The sequence below is a fragment of the Schistocerca americana genome, chromosome 7, assembly GCF_021461395.2.
Source record: "Schistocerca americana isolate TAMUIC-IGC-003095 chromosome 7, iqSchAmer2.1, whole genome shotgun sequence".
Classification (NCBI taxonomy): domain Eukaryota; kingdom Metazoa; phylum Arthropoda; class Insecta; order Orthoptera; family Acrididae; genus Schistocerca; species Schistocerca americana.
In genome coordinates this window covers 273211921-273231216 of record NC_060125.1, presented here as the reverse complement: position 1 = coordinate 273231216, position 19296 = coordinate 273211921, and the positions used below count along the sequence as shown (strand labels likewise).

General features: G+C 44.5%; 1 protein-coding gene across 7 annotated transcripts in view; it reads right to left on the bottom strand.

The window, feature by feature from the left end:
- Positions 1–19296, bottom strand: part of LOC124621853 (endophilin-A) — a 723134-nt gene that overhangs the window by 116351 nt on the left and 587487 nt on the right. For all 7 annotated transcript variants that reach the window (XM_047147301.1, XM_047147304.1, XM_047147306.1 and 4 more), the window contains one exon: positions 3403–3471. In XM_047147301.1, coding sequence (XP_047003257.1) covers positions 3403–3471 — 69 coding nt within the window. The remainder of the gene's footprint in view (positions 1–3402; positions 3472–19296) is intronic.

The following is a 19296-nucleotide window of genomic DNA, read 5'->3' as shown; positions in this document are numbered from 1 at the left end:
TCTCACAATGTAAATTCCATTGAGCACATGTCCGACGCCAGCACGTCCACATCCACCAACAACCTTCCAGCAGTCATCAGCTGCACTCGTGGAGGAATAGAATGCCCTACCACAATAACTCCTCAACAAACTTGTAGTTAGCATGGGAACACATTGGAGCGTATGCCCTGCCATCTGAGGTCATCACGCCCTATATTGCAGTAACTTCAGTGTAATGATAGTCTTTGAATCAAAGTGTTATTTCTGTTCGTCTCATTGCATATTTCTTTCACAAAATTAACCTTTATTTTCATAGGAAGAAACCAATACCACAAAAGAAGAAATTAGGAAAAAAATAAAAACAATCTTCCTTTTAATTTTGATTTCACTTTGGAAGCCATGGCGCATAAAGTTTCAACCAGGACTGTGCTGAGGGCATGGCAAGATAGGCTCCCATCACAGGTGCAACACAGAGAGATTTCAAAAGTAGACTCAAAAATTAATCATGAGAAGTACCATTCTCCTACCTCATACTGTAAGGGTTACCTCCATACCTACTGCTTTCGACAATTCTTCCTCAGAGAGATCAAAATGATTTTCAGATTCTTTTGTTGATGCAATGTAATGAATTTGGTCCATTCTTGTTGCTGAATTTCAGTGCTCGGAAATTGCTAATGGTTTATGGTATATTTTAATCTACCAAGTGGTGCAATGGCATTGTCTAGTAGGATTCGTATATTTGTTCTTTATTATACATCACACTAAAACCAAAGTATAGTAGCTCAATAAACAATACAATACCAGTTTACTTTAATTTTTTAGAAAGTTTATAGTGTATGTGATTTATTTACTGTAATGATACATTTAATTTGTAGTGTGCAGTATTTTATGTAAACATAACTCAATTAAGTAATTTTTTCATTTATAAAAAAAATGAGTGGATGCGGGGAGGGGGTGAGCACAGATTTGGTGGTTCTGCCAATGGCAGAGGATCACCTTGGCACAGTTCTGTTTTTGACCACCTATCAGTTATCTTTGAAAGAAACTTCACATTTTTCTTGGATACAATCCCACGTCTCGAAACTTCAAGAATTCCTAAAACAAACTATAGTCCCAAATAACAAGCAAAAATGGGCCAAAAATTTAAGACATTTAATCGGAAGTACGTACTGCCCCAGTGGTTCATTTCAGAACAACTGATAACAGCAGTAGTATAAACTCAAACTTACATTACAATAATTTCAATATACTTTCTTTCTCTGTCTGTTATCTGCACAATATGATCATTATAAAATAATTACGTTACAATCTCTTACATCAATCATGTAGCACAATCTCTGCACCGACTGCGCTGGTACTCAACGGCTTAACTTTTGTTTACCACTGTGCTTTATGGAGTGAAGATTGATAAATAATTAATGATGTCGCTGAATGTTTGGAGCAGCCAATGAACCGACCAGTGACGAGCACAGGAGCAAGTTTCACCTGTGTGAGAAGAATACACAATTTACACGAAGGTAATGCTTAGGAATCCCCAGAAACTGGACTTATCATTAGGGACAGCTTGGCCCGAAATAAGAATAACCAACAGCATTTCACGGTATTCGGGTCGGATCACGTGACACCCCTCGCCCGCTACTCTGGAAACTCCATATTTGATTTAATCATAGGGAAGGGAGACTGGGTTTAATGTCCCGTCGACATTGAGGTCATTAGAGACGGAGCACAACCTCGGATTGTGTCATGGAAGGGGAAGGAAATTGGCCGTGCCCTTTCAACGGAACCATCCACGCATTTGCGTGGAGCGATTTAGAAAAATCACGGAGAACCTAAATCTGGATGGCAGACGTAGGTTTGAGTCGACATCCTTCCGATTTCATGACTTCAGTCTGATTAAAAACCGAAAGATGAAACTCCTGCAAGTGAAACGACCAGCAATGATATTTGTATTCTAGCTTGTAAGGAATTCTTTGCTGTTTATTCCAAATGTGCTGTATTTCCCGAGGGTGTAGATAGGCAGGAATGCAAAAGGATAGCTTAAATTGCTGCAAGTGAAACGTATAGAATCATAATTAACTTCATCCAAAACAGAATGGACACTGAGGTTACGATGTCCAACTGTGATTTGAACCACAATTACCATAGTTCATGTTTCACGTCTCGTTAAATAACCACTTTTGGGCAAAATATACATTTAACTGTAGCAAGCAGCACTATTCTTGAAGGCAACCATTCAATACACTAACTGCTACAAATTATTAAATAATAGTTTTCAGTGAATCTTCGCATTATATGAATGTTCCAGAAGCAGAAACCGGACCAAGCCTTTCTCCCCTCCCCTTTTTCAAATGTAAGCAATCTGCTTTCGTAATGTCTGTCACAGCGTATGCAGAAAAAATGGCTCAAATGGCTCTGAGCACTATGGGACTTAACATCTGAGGTCATCAGTCCCCTAGAACTTGGAACTACTTAAACCTAACTAACCTAAGGACATCACACACATCCATGCCCGAGGCAGGATTCGAACCTGCGAACTTAGTGGTCGCGCGGTTCCAGACTGCAGCGCCTTTAACCGCACGGCCACTTCGGCCGGCTCGGAAAGGTCTGGATTCTAAGAATAAACATCCAAAGCATATTTTCTAAAAGACTGCCTGCGTACATTGAACGAAGCAGACACTTTAGGAAATGAACGCGCAACCATGTTGAACATTACAATACTCCGTTTTATGTGAGGCTCCATTCAGTAAAATTGTCAGGATTCTGGACACACTAAATATTGGGTCAATTTTTTTGACCACCCAAAAGATGATAGAAACCTTACCCCTGGAATTTAAAACATTTCTTGTGGGTGTAGCAAGTCATATTGGTCAGTTCTGTCTGATTATTTTATAACTTTCTCTAGTTAATTAATTAAAAAAGAGTGATTATTTAGAGATATTTGATTTCCCAAGCAACTTGCATTCTTCCAATGGGCAACCTGAACCTTCCCTTTCAAGGTAAAAGGTTGGTTTTTTTTTAGCGCTCACTGAAGTTTTATTTGCTTTTGTTTAAACAGTTATAATTATAGGGAAAGGCAAAGACGTACCCAGCGATGGACAAGGGAAAGTAGTGCCGAACCCTCCCCTCCCTCCCCCGATCCCATAGAAAAAAAAACTTCGACATCTGAACTTCCTCGCATACTGTCCCCCCATACAAATAAACACCAAGTCAGTTTGAGTTTGAAGAAAGCCTAAAAATTTCCTCATTCTACGCGAAATTAATACGAGTTGCCGCCCTTCCCATTTTTAGATCCTGCGCACGCTCTTGGGCGAAAGGGATACTGACTGAAATTGTAGCGTAAAGGATTATAAATATTCAACAATTATCACTGCTTTTAATTAACTTAATCTAATGATAGAAAAGCAATGTTGCTGAAAATAATACCTTTTCCATATCTGTGAAGTCTTCATCCATCTGGGTGCCCTCGGCACCTCCCATTTTTTCTGTGACATACTGAAAGAAAGAAAAAATATTGTTATTACCAGCAAAAGTGAAACAACAGATCAAATTTCATGTATCGAAAACGAAGTATTAACAAATATTAAATTTTTTACTAGAGGTCATTCAAAATCATTTCCAACTACTGTGGCTGACGGGATTGATAATAATAATAATAATAATAATCGCAGTATCATATCTGCTCCCTTCGATAGTACGGGCTGTTTCCTCAAGAATCTCACAACAGGATCTTGTAGTCCCATACCAACAAATATCTTAAGCTCTGGAAGCTCAAAATGCCGAAAATCTGCATAGAAGGATAGAAAGTAAATGCATACCTAAGAGGGAGGAGGGAAGTGTGAGAGGGCACCCCCTCTCCACCAACTCCCCCCCCCCCCCCTCTCACCAATTGCAGATCTGGAGTAAAGACTTTTTATTTATTATAGGATTCTCCTACACTTCTACATACCGCTGGTTCAGGCATTCTAGCATAACGTGGACGACCATAATGAACGCCATCATGGTTTTAGCAATCGCTGTATAAAATATGTTTGTTTGACGGCTGGGTCGCTCGTTGAAATATTGTGCTGAAAATTGAAACAATAACCCGGCTGGACACCCGGAAATTCACTATGTTTGTTCGGTTGTGACACTGTTCACAGAAAATTACGCCATTTTTGCGCAACACAGATGCGAACGTTTACTGAACAGTGCTGAAGGCGAGCCACCAATCTTTTTTTCTGTCAATTCCGCATACCCGATATTGTTCAATACAGACCCGACGGATGGAGACTTATCAATCTTACACGGCAGATCATTGGACTGATCCACGAAGTACACGGTTGTGTTATACACAAGGTTTGCTTGTTTCCGCCATAGCAAGGCCCGTCTGTGACAAAACGTCTGTCATCTTAAAGGTAAGGCTTTTAACATTAATACACGTTTTTATCCAGCTCATAGTCTACAGAGGTGATGATAGAATGGCTCATAAACCGGAGGAAGTGTTGGGAAGGTGTCAAGAACGTCTAGAGCGCCTGTAAGAGGCTGATCAAAAGGAAATAATATTGGAATAGAAGAGGGAACGAGAATTTTAGAAGAGGGCAAAGGATGCTGCATCTTGGCACGAGAAGGTGAAAAGGCTATAAGAAAGATAAAGAAACGTAAAGCAAGTGGAAGTGATGTATTACTAGCAGAGTTGTTTAAGAGCCTTGAAAGTATTGTCTCGAAGGAGTGAACTGATCTGTGTAATAAGCTACACGAAAAATGTGAATGGCCGGATGACAATCTCTCGGCAGTAATGATACCCATTGAGAAGAAAAGCAATTCCAGGAAATGTGAGAATCTTAGAACCATAAGTTTGATTTCTCATCAGCGAATGTCCTACTAATGGTGATAAAAGGAAGACTTCGTGGAAGACTGGAAAACTGCAAAGGAATAGTGTGGATTTAGAAGAAATGCAACTAGATTGTTGAGAATTATAGATGAGAGATACATTGAAGGGGGAAGAGAAGTTTACACTGTTTTAATTGACTTGGAGAAAGCCTTTGAGAGAGTACAGAGGAATAAATTAATGGGCATTCTAAGGAAGGATGGAGTCGACTAGAGGGATAGAGGACTCATTAAGAACAGAGAATACGACTACAAATTGAGGATGAGGTGACAAAAATCACAAATGAAAGGGGAGCGAGGCAAGGCTGCTATCTCTCCCCAATACTGTTTAAGTTATATTTAGAGCACATTAATTATCCGGAAATGTTTCAAACAGAAAAAATGGGCGCGAGTTGGCGGTAGGGGACAGAATGCATTCGAGCTACAGATGATCTGGTTGGCTGTTTTGGGGGAGGGAGTCAAACAGCGAGGTCATCTGTCCCATCGTATTAGGAAAGGAAGTCGGCCATGCCCTTTCAAAGGAACCATCCCTGCATTTGCCCAAGGCGATCTAGGGAAATCACGGAAAATGTAAGAAGAGGAAGCTTCTTTGTGGGTGCATGGATAGGGTATCCGAGGAAGAGACTGGCGAAGTGCTTTATATGGAGCGTGGCATTATACGGAACTGAGACATGGGCACTGAGGAAAGAGGAAAAAAGAAGAACAGAAGCATTCGAGAGGTGGATTTGGAAGAGAATGGAAGGGATACAAAAGTGGTTCAAATGGCTCTGAGCACTATGGGAGTTAACTTCTTAGGTCATCAGTCCCCTAGAACTTAGAACTACCTAAACCTAACTAAGCTAAGGACATCACACACATCCATGTCCGAGGCAGGATTCGAACCTGCGACCGTAGCGGTCGCGCGGTTCCAGACTGTAGCGCCTAGAACCGCTCGGCCACTTCGGCCGGCCGGAAGGGATACAATGGGTACACAAAGTGAGAAACTATTGAGAAGAATGAGGGAAGAGTGAAAAATTTCAAAGGTAATCTGGAAGAGAAAACACAAATGGGTTGGACATTAGATGAGAAGTGACTGTTCACTGATGGAGGTTATGGAAGGAACGGTGAATGGAAGAAGAACAAGGAGAAGAAGAAGTAGAAGATTCCAGATCGTGGACACCACAAGGAGAGAAAACAATTATGAGAAAATGAAGAACGTATCAGATGACAGAGCTGAATGGAGAGCTACACGTGAGGAACTACCCCAGGGTTTACTGATGCTGCTGCTGCTACTGACGATGATTATGATAGTCTGTAGCTGGTTCAAATGGCTCTGAGCACTATGTGACTTAACTTCTGAGGTCATCAGTCGCCTAGAACTTAGAACTAATTAAACCTAACTAACCTAAGGACATCACACACATCCATGCCCGAGGCAGGATTCGAACCTGCGACCGTAGCGGTCGCTCGGCTCCAGACTGTAGCGCCTAGAACCGCACGGCCACGCCGGCCGGCTAGTCTGTAGCAAGCACGGTTTTATACGAAAGCTTTAATATATTTAGATATTCACAAAAATCCGTCTTTAAAAAGGTGAATTAATTGTTTATTGCAATTAGATATTTTTTCGCTTTTCTGAAGAGCATAATCAGTGGTTTTTATGCTTTATGGAATCAATTATACAGGTTTGTGAGAGTACGGACAGGTCCAATAATATGTACGCACTCTAAGAAGATTCTCGGCGAGGTCACGGATGTGATTCGCTGACTGTCAAAATCGACTGCCGATAATTGATAGTGAGACATTTCCTATCGCTACCAACTTTAGACTGCGAGCCACACTGTTTTTAATGTGGCTAACTTGTCAATTAAATAACATGCTTCTAACGTTAATTACACATATAACGTCAGTGATCGTTAACTCACTGTATAACTTCTGCCCTCGTAGATGCAGAAGCACAGAACAGTGTTGTCTGCTAGTTCATCTAAGAACCGGACAGAAATCACTTAATACAGGTCGATGTCACCTGATTCCTATAAGTTGAGTAATCCCATCAGCCATTTCGCCGAGAATGTCTTCGAGTACACTTATAACACGAACACAGCAGGTGAAGCTGCTGCTCTACCTGTACTCTCCAACTGTTGTCATTCTAGGTCTTGTCCCACACCATCCAACATCATCTTCTCTAGCGAATTCTCGAGCACGTTCCTTTCTACTTGAACCTGCTGGACCTCCAAATACGTTCCACCTACAGATCTAATCCGGGAAGCAGCCCCGGCAGCTTACGTTAACGGCACGTTTAATGCAGGTGCGACGAAACGGACCGCTTCGACCCCAGGCGGCAGCTGCACAATGCGGCGGCGAATGCAGTACAGCGCGAATTCGACTGTGCCCACAGTTTTTTGTCGAGAACCTTGCCCACCCCTGCCAACGGCCTTGCTGCTGTGGTAATCGCTGTCGGGCTTGGTTAGCATTTGGATGGGTGACCGTCTGGGTCTGCCCAGGGCTTCTGGCAAGCGCGGTGCACTCAGCCCTAGCGAGGCCAATTGAGAAGCTATTTGACTGAGAAGTAGCGGCTCCCGCCATGAAGACTGGAAATGGCCGGGAGAGCGGTGTGCTGGCCACATGCGCCTCCACATCCGCATCCAGTGACGCCTATCGGCCGAGGATGACACGGGGGTAGGTCTGTACCGCTGGGTCTTTCGAGGTATGTTCGGAAGGAGAGGAGTTTGCCCACATTTCTGTGGCTCGAACGACCAAGCTTTTTGTAAATTGCTATCCTCCGCGATAACTTTCATTCGGCTAGTACGACGCCTATTGCGAAGCTTATCTTAGCATATTCGTTGCGTTTTCCGAGCGATGCACTCTATTGTACGTTACATTAAGTTCAAGTCCCTTAAGGAGTAAGGCCCCATCCTCGTTAACCAGTCATGAGCTGTAAACAGTGGTAAACTCTACTGAGGACACATCACATGCCATTATGCACTGTTCTCCAAGGTAGGGCGATCTACGTCGATGCGACACAGAGTTGATTTGTAAACTACTTTCATTTAACAACAAGCACGTACCAAACTTGTACTGATCACTCAAGTCATAGGTACAAACTGAAAAACTCATTTCCGAGGATCGGATCGTGATCTCAACCTACTCAGATTACAACCATCGATATGGTTCCCATATGAAAGCTCCCTGATATCCGAACGCAATTAAAAAAACAACTACGAGACACAAGATACTTGCACTTTGCGACAAAATGTACTGCAATCCAATAAATTTTGTGTACTATTTTTGCTAAATGATTCCTTTTTTTCCGTCCCAGGTGGCAAATAATCACCACAAATGACTATACCTTAAGAGTGAGGCCAATCTGTGGAGTTGTTTGCGCAAACGCAATCACCCATTGCATTCCAAAGCAATTTCCAACGTGAATTTCAAAGGCAGCCACCAGACGTTAAGGCGAATACGGCTTGGGATGACAAGTTCTTAGACACTAGGAGTGTGAACAGTCAGTCGGAGACGGGAAGGTTCAAATGGCTCTGAGCACTATCGGACTCAACTTCTTAGGTTATCAGTCCCCTAGAGCTTAGAACTACCTAAACCTAACTAACCTAAGGACATCACACACATCCATGCCCAAGACAAGATTCGAACCTGCGACCGTAGCGGTTGCGCGGTTCCAGACTGTAGCGCCTAGAACCGCTCGGCCACTCCGGCCGGCATACGGGAAGGAAACAAACAACTGGTGATATGATGGCTGAGGTCAGAGAAACCTTCCAAGGAGCCCATCAAAGTCAGTTCGCCGAGGATGACGAGAGCTAAAAATCCCTCGCTCAACAGTTCACGAGGTGCCGCATAAATAACTTTGCTTGCACGCTATTCAAGTTCAGAATGTGCACGTATTGAATCTAAACGACTTTCAGCTTCGCCACGAATTTGCTATTGAGATGTTGAACCAGACTGGGTTTAACTGCAGCTATCTAGACAATGCCGTTCTCTCTGACAAGGCAACCTTCCATACACGTGGAAAATAAATCAGCACAAACCCTCACAATTTTCGGGGACATGCCCGAAACAGCGAAAAGGTGAATGAATGGTAGGCACTGATGAAAGACAGCACAACTGGACCATTTTTCTTCATGGAATATACAGTGTCAGGAACCGTTTATCTGGACATAGTTAAGCAATTTACTGTCGCCTTCAGTCAAATTTTATCTTCCATCCGGATGGTGAAACACCATACTGCACTTCACATACTCGTGAATTCCTGAACCAAACGTTCTCACAGCGATGGATGGGACGTGATGTGTAACGAAGTGACGACTGTGATCTCTGGACATAAGCCCTCTGGATTTCTTCCTGTGCGGTTATGTGAAAGATATTGCTTATGCCTCTCCTGTACCTTACTTTGGCGACTTCCGCGAGACCTGTGAATGCAACAACCTCCATCACACCAGATATGCCTGTGCGCACATGGTTTGAGACAGAGTACCGTCTAGACAGTCTACTGATTGCGAAACTGTAGAAGTGTTGTTAATTTGCTGCACAAAACTCTTTCTCTTACTGTGTTAGTAAGTCAGCGATGTTTCATGAGGGCACTCCGTAATTTGGACACTGAAGGTTCGGGATATCTCGCGTAGGAGAGTACTAATTCTGGAGACACTTATAAAGCGTACATCTATTCTTGGAACCAGCTAACCCACTGACTTACTAATATTTTTCGCCAAGGTCGAGATGCAATACTTATTATTTAAATTTGAGAAAATCAGCATATTTTGTCTTGCACACTTTGTCAAAATTACATACGTTTTTTGGTAGGAATTTTTTATAAATGTATCCTTACTATTTTTTGAAGAGTGAAGTGAAAACTGTTTTAGAAGGTTTTGTTGGCGTGGTATAGCCGAAAAAATACAGGCCTGTGCAACGTCACCAGACATTTCTCACACTCATACCGTGCATCACTTGTCTTCTTCCATGCTTTGAACATTACACAATTTCTGGAGAGTGTTGCCTTGATGCTCGTTGTGTTGAATGTTTTCAGGTAGATGCAGAGCCTCGTCAAGCGTGGCTCGCAGCAAGCCTGTAGTGTAACATGTAACAACCCCCCCCCCCCCCCCCCCCAACCCCCGCCACTTCAGTCGATCGATCACAACAAATTTGTTTTAGTCGAGCTATAGTAAGTCAATCGTCAAAATATTCCCTTCCTTCCAACGGTGTCGTCAATTCGACTGGGAATATGGAAATACGAGGGTGTGCTGAAAAGTAACGGCTCCAAATTTTTTATGTGAAAACTCTTATAACTTTTTAAATAAAACAAACTTTATTAATATTCTACACCCTTATTCTTCATGTCTACATATTTTCTCTCCAACAGAGTCACTCTGGCGACAAATGTGTATCACCCAGTGAGATACCAGAGCCTCACCTCTGCTTGCATCGCTTCATCACTATCAAAGAGAAGTCCTCGAAGGAGTTCTTTAAGTTCTGGGAACGAACGAAAATCGAATGTGGCCCAGTTGGGACACTATGGAGGATGAGCGACGGCAGTGAACCCAAGTCGACGGATCGCTGAAACGTCGCAGCGCTCGTGTGTGGTATGGTATAGTCATGCTGAACTAGCAATGGTGGTTATTGCTGAAACAACCGGTTTTCGGTTACATCGACTATTTTTGTCTTCAGTTTAACCCGAGTGTTGAAAATCCCTCAAAATAACCGGTTTCTGAAATAACTGAATTTCGGTTTTTTTATTGCTATTATTTCGAACAAACATTCAAAAATTGTAATGAATGTGAAGGAGTAAGGCATCACGGGGTTGAAGCTGTAGCAGAAATTGGCCTCATTGTCTCCAGCAAAGATTGCGGGGGTGGACGAGAAGGTCCCAGTGACAGCGAGAGCAAAATGTCACAAGTTGTTGACTCCCCTCTATCGTCAAAATGGCTCTGAGCACTATGCGACTTAACTTCTGAGGTCATCAGTCGCCTAGAAATTAGAATTACTTAAACATAACTAACCTAAGGACATCACACACATCCATGCCCGAGGCAGGATCGAACCTGCGACCGTAGTGGTCACGCGTATCCAGACTGAAGCGCCTAGAGCCGCTCGGCCACACCGACCGGCGTAAATCTTGCACACTGGACGTAGATGCGTACCGTCTAACATGCCACGCCACATGGTGCAGGTGCATTATTGTCTCTGCAGTGCTGTACCGATTCTTATGTCATTGTTGACAGTTCCTAACTGTAGGAGGTGTTCTCAAAATAATGCTGATCGCTTTTCCCAGTTTCTATACTAATCCAGCATTTCAAAGCAATGGAAATTTTACGAATAAACATTACTCGTGTTTAAAAAGTTCTACTTAAAAATAAAAATTTTTAGCACTATTACCCGGTTATAAGTAAAAAATGAAAAAAAATCTGTTATAACCGAGATCAAACCAATAGCGAAAAATACTGGTTATTCAGAACTAAAATACAGATATCGGTCTTAACGGCTCGGTTTTTCCCATTCGTACGTTGAAGGAGAGTGTGCTCCTCTTCCAATTAGAAACTCGATTATAGCACACGCATCGACATAATAACGTTACACACCGTCATGTTACAAACTACAATTCGGATCCCCCTAGCGGCAGTGGGTCACAATTGGCGTCAGCGATCTGGAGAAGTCGACCGAGTAATATGCACCACGTGTAATACCTCAGCCGATATTGAGAACAGAATAAAAAAAATTAGAGGCACTACTTTTCATCATCGACTTCGTACATAATCAAGCAAGAAGTAGGCGGTCGCATCCCACTTGCGCTCTGATAAAACAGGATGACGAAATGCTGCAGGTGGGCATTATTTGCAACCAACAGCTATAGAGAACTGTCGCTGGCGCCTGCGTGGGACGTGCAGAAGCGGATAGCTTCCGCTGCTCGTTTAAAAGTGAGGGAGCGACGAGATGCCCACTAATTGCCGCGCCGCGCAGAGCGGGCCCGAACCCGGTAGAGCGCATCCCACGCGTAGCGCGGGTGGCCGGCGCAGAGCAGCGTGGGCGCCAAATGTCAGACGGGTACGGCGGCGCGAGCAGTGGCCGGCGCAGGCAGACACACAGACACAGACTCACACTCGGGTTCAGCTGCCGCTGCCGCCCGCGCTGTATCGACCGGTGGGCCCGCGGGCTGCGCCCGGAACACCGCGTAGCGTCGCGCCGCGCCGGAGCAACTCTCTTCGCTGCCTGCCGAACCCGCGGCCCTTGCTCCCTGATGCCCTTACTGTTAGGACACCAATAGTAGCGAACTGCAACATCTCGCTTCCGCTTCTGTCTACCACCTGACATGCAACTACGGACCTGATCTCTCACGCGAAGAGAGCAGTGGAAAAACGTATTGGGTTGTTATAATCAAGTGCAGCTGCTCCTGAACGTCTATTGTGGGCCTGTAATTACCGTGCGGCAGTGAAACTTGGTAGATATGCTGATGCGTTAATGCGGAACCGATTTATGCTGGAAAAAACTAGTTCCAATTGTGGCCACCAGGTGCAAATCTGGCGCTGTACAGCATCTCGTAGACGTCCAAAGTGCACATATTGAACAAACTGTGTAAGCGGCGGTTAATACACTACTGGCCATCAAAATTGCTACACCAAGAAGAAATGCAGATGATGACGGGTATTCATTAGACAAATATATTATACTAGAACTGACATGTGATTACATTTTCACGCCATTTGGGTGCGTAGATCCTGAGAAATAAGTACCCAGAACAACCACGTCTGGCCGTAATAACGACCTTGATACGCCTGGGCATTGAGTCAAACAAAGCTTGGATAGCATGTACAGGTACAGCTGCCCATGCAGCTTCAACACAATACAACAGTTCATCAAGAGTAGTGACTGGCGTATTGTGACGAGCCAGCTGCTCGGCCACCATTGACCAGACGTTTTCAATTGGTGAGAGATCTGGAGAATGTGCTGGCCAGGACAGCAGTCGAACATTTTCTGTATCCAGAAAGACCTGTACAGTTCTGTATCCAGAAAGACCTGTACAGGACCTGCAACGTGCGGTCGTGCATAATCCTGCTAAAATGTAGGGTTTCGCAGGGATCGAATGAAGGGTAGAGCCACGGGTCGTAACACATCTGAAATGTAACGTCCACTATTCAAAGTGCCGTCAATGCGAACAAGAGGTGGTTCAAATGGCTCTGAGCACTATGGGACTTAACATCTGTGGTCATCAGTCCCCTACAACTTAGAATGACTTATACCTAACTAACATAAGGACATCACACACATCCATGCCCGAGTCAGGATTCGAACCTGCGTCCATAGAACAAGAAGTGACCGAGACGTGTAACCAATGGCACCACATACCGTCACGCCGGGTGATACGCCAGTATGGCGATGACGAATACACGCTTCCAATGTCCGTTCACCGCGATGTCGCGAAACATGGGTGCAACCATCATGATGCTGTAAACAGAACCTGGATTCATCCGAAAAAATGACGTTTTGCCATTCGTGCATCCAGGTTCGTCGTTGAGTATACCATCGCAGGCGCTCCTGTCTGTGATGCAGCGTCAAGAGTAACCGCAGCCATGGTCTCCGAGCTGATACAGCAGTCCATGCAGCTGCAAACGTTGTCGAACTGTTCGTGCAGATGGTTGCTGTCTTGCAAACGTCCTCATCTGTTGACTCAGGGATCGAGACATGGCTGCACGATCCGTTACAGCCATGTGGATAAGATGCCTGTCATCTGGACTGCTAGTGATAGCCGTTGGGATCCAGCACGGCGTTCCATATTACCCTCCTCAACCCAGCGATTCCATATTCTGCTAACAGTCATTGGATCCTGACCAATGCGAGCAGCAATGTCGCGATACGATAAACCGCAATCGCAATAGGCTACATTCCGACCTTTATCAAAGTCGGAAACGTGATGGTACGCATTTCTCCTCTTTACACGAGGCATCACAACAATGTTTCACCAGGCAACGCCGGTCAACTGCTGTTTGTGTATGAGAAATCGGTTGGAAACTTTCCTCATGTCAGCACGTTGTAGGTGTCGCCACCGGCGCCAACCTTGTGTGAATGCTCTGAAAAGCTAATCATTTGCATATCACAGCATCGTCTGTAGCACGTCATCTTCGTGGTGTAGCATTTTTAATGGCCAGTAGTGTATTAATCTAAGTTGTAACCAGTGCTTTCGAGAGATTAACTTATATAACACAAAATCATTGTTACGACTGTCATATCATTACAGTGTAATAAGAAATGGTATATCCACAGAAACGTGGAAAAGATGTGTGCCTTCATCCTGGATGGGAGGATAGGGCGGGGGGCGGGGGGGGGGGGGGGGGGGGGGGGGGGGGGGGTCATTTTCTCATGTCAGAAACTCCATATGTTGTTAGAAGGCATGGCTGATGTTTATGTTTCCTGTTTCAGTGAATGGTAATAACTTATCTTACTCTGTTTTTAGCGCTAGGCAGGGGGGGCTAATATTTGTTGACAAATATATCGCGCCACCGTCGAGAGAGCGGTTACTGCAGATGCACTCCGTTACCGAACATTGCAGGGACTGGGCTAATATTAGCGTAATATCGCATGCTTTTAAGTCGTAACAACAAACGTATTACTCACAAGTAATGTCTCTGCTTTTAGTGGCAATTTATTAAACTATCCCCGTTTCGAATGCCGGCCTATGCAATAATTTTCATTCGTAGCTAGAACTTTTTTTTTTTTCTTTTCATCGTAAATCAGTTCCGATTTACGCAATAGAATATCTACCACGTTTCGCTGCCTTTCGGTAATTATAGGCCACAGTGGTTCTTTGTGAGTAGCTGCTCTTTAAATTACGAACACCTGCTACGTTGTTCTGTTGCTTGACGTCAGATTTTTACAGTGAGGAAAAAGCTCTGATTACAAAGAAAAATTAAGAAAAAATACATTTCATGCGCATCCAGAAAACTCAAGTGTATCGTTCCACAATACGGGGTGATAATATTTAACAAATATTTGTATAGTTAATGTGGCAATCAGTTTAAACAGGTTCGTAATTTAATGTGTGAAAGAAACTTACGTGCATCAGATAATCGTACTGGTATGAAAATAAAATGTCCACTGACATTTCAGTCGTTACTAAGAAATGCTGCGTTGATCACTTGGCACAGAATCACGACGTGTCGATCGCGTCAAAAGTCTCTGCATTTGAATGTGAATTTCTCTGGTGCATTTGAATTTCTCTAGAAGTTCAGTCACTGGATTGAGCAGAAAAAATGATATACGTTGTCATTTTACGTTAAAAAGGTATCCGTAGTTCCCGAACAGTTGTGGGCGTTTTTGGCTACAGTCAAGCGTACACCTGCGCTAGGCGTAGCGCAGGCGGAGAATCTGACGCGTCGCATGGGGCATTTCACGTGTCGCTCGTTTCGCCCACGTGCTCTGCTGCCATGGCACTTTCCGCAGGGTAGAGTGGCGGGTGGTTCGTGTCGCAGGTCAATGGCTATCTAGCCTCGATCATTCATCTGTGAGTGGTCGATCTGAGCAGGCATACAGTGGGAGGGGGGGGAGCGTTACTAGTTATCTGGAGAGGAGGGGTTTGGTTGTTTGGGGGAGAGACCAAACTGCTAGGTCATCGGTCTCATCGGATTAGGGAAGGCCGGGGAAGAAAGTCGGCCGCGCCCTTTCAAAGGAACCATCCCGGCATTTGCCTGGAGCGATTTAGGGAAATCACGGAAAACCTAAATCAGGATGGCCACACGCGGGATTGAACCGTCGTCCTCCCGATTGCGAGTCCAGTGTGCCAACCACTGCGCTACCCCGCTCAGTCAGTTATCGGGAGCTCCAATGCCAGAGGCATTATGGAGCGCCTTCTAGAAATAGCAAAGAAATCCAGGGTGCACTAGGTATGACTGCCGGAAGGTCTCATCCAATATGTAGAGAAGGCCCTGCCTGCTGCTATCGAGCTTGCAGAGTGCAGATGTTTTCAAGTTGTGGCTCACGTCGGAAAGGTCGACGCCCCTCTCGTGGTTTCTGAGGGCATCTTCAGTTCATACCGGCGACTGGCGGAAGTTGCGAAGATTGCTGGCCTCGAGCGCTGGTCGCAACCTGAGCTCGCAATTTGCAGCATTGTTGCCAGGGTTGATCGGGGTCCTTTCGTTTGGAACCGAGTGGAAGGTCTGTGATGGTCTTGCCTGCAATTTTTCTGGACATGTATTATCAGGTGCAGAATTATAGGACTCCCGAACAAGTAAGGGTGCATTGCAAAAAGGAAGCAGAAGTATTTGTGGAGTATAAATGGCTTTTTTAGGCTAAGAGGTATTCTGAATTACTCTGATGAACACGTCGACACGCAGATAGCGAAATCAGATCTCATTCAGGGTACGGACACTTCGACTGTCAAAACTATATCAGTAAATTATCAATGCATTAATAACAAAGTTCGCCGGCCAGAGTGGCCGAGCAGTTCTACGCGCTACAGTCTAGAACAGCGCGACCGTTACGGTCGCAGGTTCGAATCCTGCCTCGGGTATGGATGTGTGTGATGTCCTTAGGTTAGTTAGGTTTAAGTAGTTCTAAGTTCTAGGGGACTGATGACCTCAGAAGTTAAGTCCCATAGTGTTCAGAGCCATTTGAGCCAATAACAAAGTTCATCTACATCTATATCTACATTTATACTCCGCAAACCACCCAACGGTGTGTGGCGGAGGGCACTTTACGTGCCACTGCATTACCTCCCTCTCCTGTTCCAGTCGCGTATGGTTCGCAGGAAGAACGACTGCCGGAAAGACTCCGTGCGCGCTCGAATCTCTCTAATTTCACATTCGTGATCTCCTCGGGAGGTACACATTCGTGATCTCCTCGGGAGATATAAGTAGGGGGAAGCAATATATTCGATACTTCATCCAGAAACGCAACCTCTCGAAACCTGGACAGCAAGCTACACCGCGATTCAGAGCGCCTCTCTCGCAGAGTCTGCCACTTGAGTTTGCTAAACATCTCCGTAACGCTATCACGCTTACCAAATAACCCTGTGACGAAACGCGACGCTCTTCTTTGGATCTTCTCTGTCAACCCGACCTGGTACGGATCCCACACTGATGAGCAATACTGAAGTATAGGTCGAACGAGTGTTTTGTAAGCCAAGTTCCTGAATTTACTGCGCTCCAAGAAATTTGCCGCGCCCAAATTATTCTCCGAGCAGAGAGCTGAAGCTTTGAAATATTTGGCATATCACTGAACGTGTATCAGAAAGACAGCTTAGACGCTTTAAAGAGGGCGTGGGGAGGGGCGAGGGGAGGGGGGGGGGTGTTCATTGCAGTCGTAAGGATATTGTTTCTAATGAGGTAGAATTTAAGTGACTTTTACCGGCAACCCAATTCTACCCTGACACTTTTAGTCATTCATAGGAAGTTTACACTCAACAGCGCAACAGCAATCAGGCAATATTAGTTGGAGGCGACTTTAATCTACCGAGCATAGAATGGGACGTCTATAGGTTCATTGCAGGAGTTACGGACAAACAGTCTTGTGGAGCACTTCGGAACACTTTTCAGAATGTCTGAAGCTGCTACTTCAACAGCCCACATGCACGAAAATATTTTAGACTGTGTAGCTAAAAACAGGCCTGACCTTATCGATGGTGTCAGTATACATACAGGAATTAGTGATCGTGACATCATAACGGCGATAGTTACTAAAGTTAATGTATTGATCAAGGACGGTAGGAGAGTATTTTTACTAGAAAGAGCAGATAAGCAATTGTTAGCATCACATTTAGATCGTGAATGGAAATCATTTACTTCCAATATGATGGACGTAGTGGAATTATGGGCAAACTTTAAACGCACTGTAAATCGTTCTTTGAAGAAATATGTGCCGAGCATACGGACTACGGAGGTAAAAGACCTACCGTGGTTTAATAACAAAATAAGAGAAAGCATTGATGACGACAGGTAAAAGTTTGTGGAGATTCGTGCGTCTGTAAAAAGATTGATGCGCGAATCATACACCATTTTAAGGGGCGGTCAAATGAAAACCAAACACTTGCCACTAAGCGGGCATGGAACGGTTCCATTCAAAAGCAATCACCAAAAGCGTTAAGACATATATTCCACTGGGAGACGAGACAATTAATTCCTGTTCTGCAGAACGCGGTCGGCCGCTGACGGATCCATAACCGCAGCCTCTCTTGTACTTCCTCGTCCAACAAAATCCACGTCCACGCATGTCTTTCTTCAGGTCGCCAACGATGTGAAAATCCCACGGTGAAAGAGCAGAACACTACAGGGACGCTGAAGTGTTTCCCAACCAAATCGCTGCAGCATAGCTCAAATGGCTGGCTCTGAGCACTATGGGACTTAACATCTTAGGTCATCAGTCCCCTTGAACTTAGAACTACTTAAACCTAACTAACCTAAGGACAGCACACAACACCCAGTCATCACGAGGCAGAGAAAATCCCTGACCCCGCCGGGAATCGAACCCGGGAACCCGGGCGTGGGAAGCGAGAACGCTACCGCACGACCACGAGATGCGACTGCAGCATAGCCTTCGTCCAATTGGCAGTGTGGGGGCGGGCATTATCGTGCAATGGAATGATTCCTAGGCGCTTTGACTTTACGGCATGTTACAGTTTCTTCAAACGTCTTCATAGCGCTGCACACTGATTATGGAACACGGCGAACAGAGGGCCCCTGCAATCGAAGAAAGGGGTCATCATGACCTCACCGGACCTTGAGTGAGCAGCTTTGGATTTCTTTGGCAGGGGAACTGTGGGAAGTTCCCACTGCTGGCTTTGCCGTTTGCCCTCGGCTTGTCGGAATGCTCAATAATGCGTTGTTTTTGTCGTGATCTTCAATCCGAAGACTGGTTTGATGTAGCTCTACACGCTGGTCTATCCCATGCAGGGCTCTTCACCTCCGAACAACTATTACAACGTTCATCTATTTCAACCTGGTTGCTACATTCATGTCTAAGTCTCCCTCTACAATTTTACCCCACTTTTTGTGTTCAATCAACCGATCCCTTCTTTTATTCAAGTTGTGCCATAAATTTCTTTTCTTTGCAGTACTCATTAGTTACACATCTAATCTTCAATATTTTTCTGTTGCACCGCACTTCAGTAGCTTCTATGCTCTTCTCGTCTGAACTGCCTATCGTCCACGTTCCACTTCCGTACAAGGCTACGCTACAAATACCTTCAGAAATAGCTTTTATACTACAGTGCAACAAATTCCTTTTATCCACAACTCATTCCTTGCTCTAGCTATTGTTCATTTTATATTCTCTCTACTTTGGCTACCATCAGTTATTTTACTACCGAAGTACCGAAACTCATTTACTTTCATTGTCTAACTCCCTCAACATCGCCTGGATTAATTGTACTACATTCCACTACCCTTGTTTTACTTTCGTTCATATTCATCTTACTATCGTAAAACAAGGGTAATGTGGCGATGCTGAGGGAATCAGTTTAGTAAATTAGGCACTTAAAACATA